The sequence below is a fragment of the Pholis gunnellus genome (assembly GCF_910591455.1).
Source record: "Pholis gunnellus genome assembly, chromosome: 5".
Taxonomy (NCBI): domain Eukaryota; kingdom Metazoa; phylum Chordata; class Actinopteri; order Perciformes; family Pholidae; genus Pholis; species Pholis gunnellus.
Window position 1 is genome coordinate 21,169,910 of NC_136531.1, and position 2,653 is coordinate 21,172,562.

At 41.4% G+C, this 2,653-nt stretch overlaps 1 protein-coding gene across 1 annotated transcript; it reads right to left on the reverse strand.

Annotated features, from left to right (window-relative positions):
* Positions 1-1,129: 1,129 nt before the first annotated feature.
* On the reverse strand, positions 1,130-1,477 carry LOC306696586 (dromaiocalcin-1-like; the record flags this gene model as incomplete). Its single annotated transcript, XM_079160242.1, has 1 exon — positions 1,130-1,477. One exon carries the CDS (start codon positions 1,475-1,477, stop codon positions 1,130-1,132), a length of 348 nt encoding a protein of 115 aa, XP_079016368.1.
* Positions 1,478-2,653: the final 1,176 nt, after the last annotated feature.

Genomic DNA, 2,653 nt, shown 5'->3' on the forward strand with positions numbered 1-2,653 from the left:
TACGTAAAGCCTCTCCATTCAAGTGAATGACTACAGTTCTTTTTCATACTCCAAATCCTGCAGAAACTCCAGTGTGCAATCTGGCGCCCATAAGCACAAACATCCATTAAAAATCACACACTGTGTGATTCATACTAGACTTACAACTGTTTTACTACGGTACCAAAACTATACTACAGGTTATATATTTTTATATAGTTTTAAAAAGGTTTCCATCTCAATCCAACCACCAATTAACTATTAGGAGGACTACATCCCAACTTTAAAAATCTCTCTCTCTCTCTCTCTCTCTCTCTGTCCTTTGTAGCTTTTTCGTGTGCTAAATTCTCAGCCCACCCATTTTTAAGTGGTCCAATCAAATGTGAAGAATTTGATCTAAATCCGTCTTGTAGCGGTTTCAATGGGGAACACCTTAATGTACAGATGCTAAAGACGCTATAACTTCCGTTTCACTGGGACTTTAATATTCATTTTCACAAACACAGCACACTGCAGTTGATTATTTTTTCAAGACGATGTCCAGAGTTCAGTACATATGTGAGATGAGTCGAGTGAAAACATCAAACATCAGGGCAAGTTACAGTCAGCTCATCATTAAAGTTTCTAAATGACATTTAGAAATGCTGAATTTACACACAAGTTTTGTTAATTGTCAAAAATCCAGTGTTTGCCTAAAAATAAAGTTTACACTGGCGTTTTGTGTAATAACATCTGTGAAGGTGTTGAGTCAGTTATTAGAGAAAAAAGAAAGAAATTAGTCAACAATCTTAGCATGCTGGAAAGATCAGAGGTTGAACAAGTACATTTCTTTTGTCGAGCAAGTGAACATCTCAACTGTCACGGTTATTCCAAAACAACATGCCTTTATGTAGCAGTAGTCCTAGTAGTTATCAGTGTCTTCAAAGAGGATACACGGTGGTACAAGCAAAAAAAGGATAACAATGTCACAGCAAAATAAAAGCAAGAACAATATTATGAGAATTTAGATTTGATTTTATGTGATAATCTAGTGTAATATATTATTTCTTTCCTCTGAATTTAGGTTACATTTGAACTCTTGCAGTTCCTTTCTTGTAATAAAAGTCAGTACGAGCAACAGATGTCATCCCATTCTAATTTAGCAGATATATTATAAGCAGAGGAAGTTGAGTTTTTCCTGGCAGTCCCAGTTCTCCCACAGCCCCTCTTTGGTTAAAGCTCCACAGCGGTTCCGTATTGGACACTGGTGGTCCTGAACCCCTCTCTCATACTCCAGAGGGTCACCGTTCACCCACAGCCAGCGGTCCGCCAGGTAACGCAGGCCGATCCACATCCGCTCAGTGGTGTGGTTTTTCTGGTACTCTGTCAATGCCATGAGGTTGTCTGTCTCAGAGAGCAGGCTGCCGAGGTCAGTGTGGTGCTCTCTGCAGTGCTCCAGAGCCTCCTCCCAGGACTTCTCCTCGACTACCACGGTAAGTTGGATGCAGTAGAAATGCATGGATTTTGAATCCTTTTCATCATTCCATTTTCCACTAGAAATGACGTGTCCATTGTGCTCATTGTCATTATGGTAATCTGGTTGTCCTGCGTCCCAGTTTTGGTATGTAATGTGTCCGCCTCCTGACCACATCCAGGCAGTAATGTTTTGGGGATCACGGTGGAGACCGATCCATCCTCTGCGATCCGTTTCATGTGACACCGATACGAGCCTGTCTAGGTCACTCTGGCTATCAACAAAGGACAGATCAGTGTGATGTTGTCTACAGTAAGTCCGAGCGTCATACCAATTTTTATTCTCATGAACAAAAATGTGTGTTCCCACGTACCCCTCAACAGCTGTGCAAAGAAAAAGTAAGGCGATGGTTCTCTCCATGTTCGTTGGTCTGTAGCTCAAGATGAGATCGTATTCTTTGGCTGTGTCCTCTCTCTGCAATGGTAACATTTAAGGGTCAGGGTTGTTCCGTAAACGACTTTGCATGACTTTGTTTAACAAGCAAAATATCTTCATGGTAGACTACACACACCTGGAGACTGTCACAAACACACACGCAAAACTAGCTCGGTAGTCAAACCAGGGGTTACATTGTTGTTGACACCGGAATGAGTGGCATCATGTTTCCTGTTTCATTGATTGCTTGTAAAAGAAAGACCTTTTGACAAAAAAGAACAGATGTTAAAGTTGGTGCTGTACAAGACTCATGATTAATATTTCATGATATATTGTCGCCAACATAAGTGCCGCCTGGTGATATGCACTATGATTGGTTTTATGAACTTAGTGCTCCACTGCTGAGACTTCTGCAGCATCCCAATACAATGGAGTACAATACAACTGTCTCCCGTACAGTTATCATGCTACACTGGACACTGTTTCAGCACTCTGTGTTCATGCTTTGCGGACCAGCTTTGGGTGCTTGTTGACATATGTCGGTATATAATGGAGTGCAAAATGATGTAGTGAGGGCAGGATATGAATTACAAGTTTAAGGGGAACAAATGATTTAAAAATACCCCGTTTATTCGTGCCAGACTAGGGGTCAGGGACGCTCCTGTAGCTTCAGTCAGCACACAGACAGATACCACATCACTGCGTGGGCGTGTGTCATTGGATTAGTGTCAGCGTTTTGTATCAATTCCCACACTCTCATCTGCACATAGAAACAAAAGAACTCAT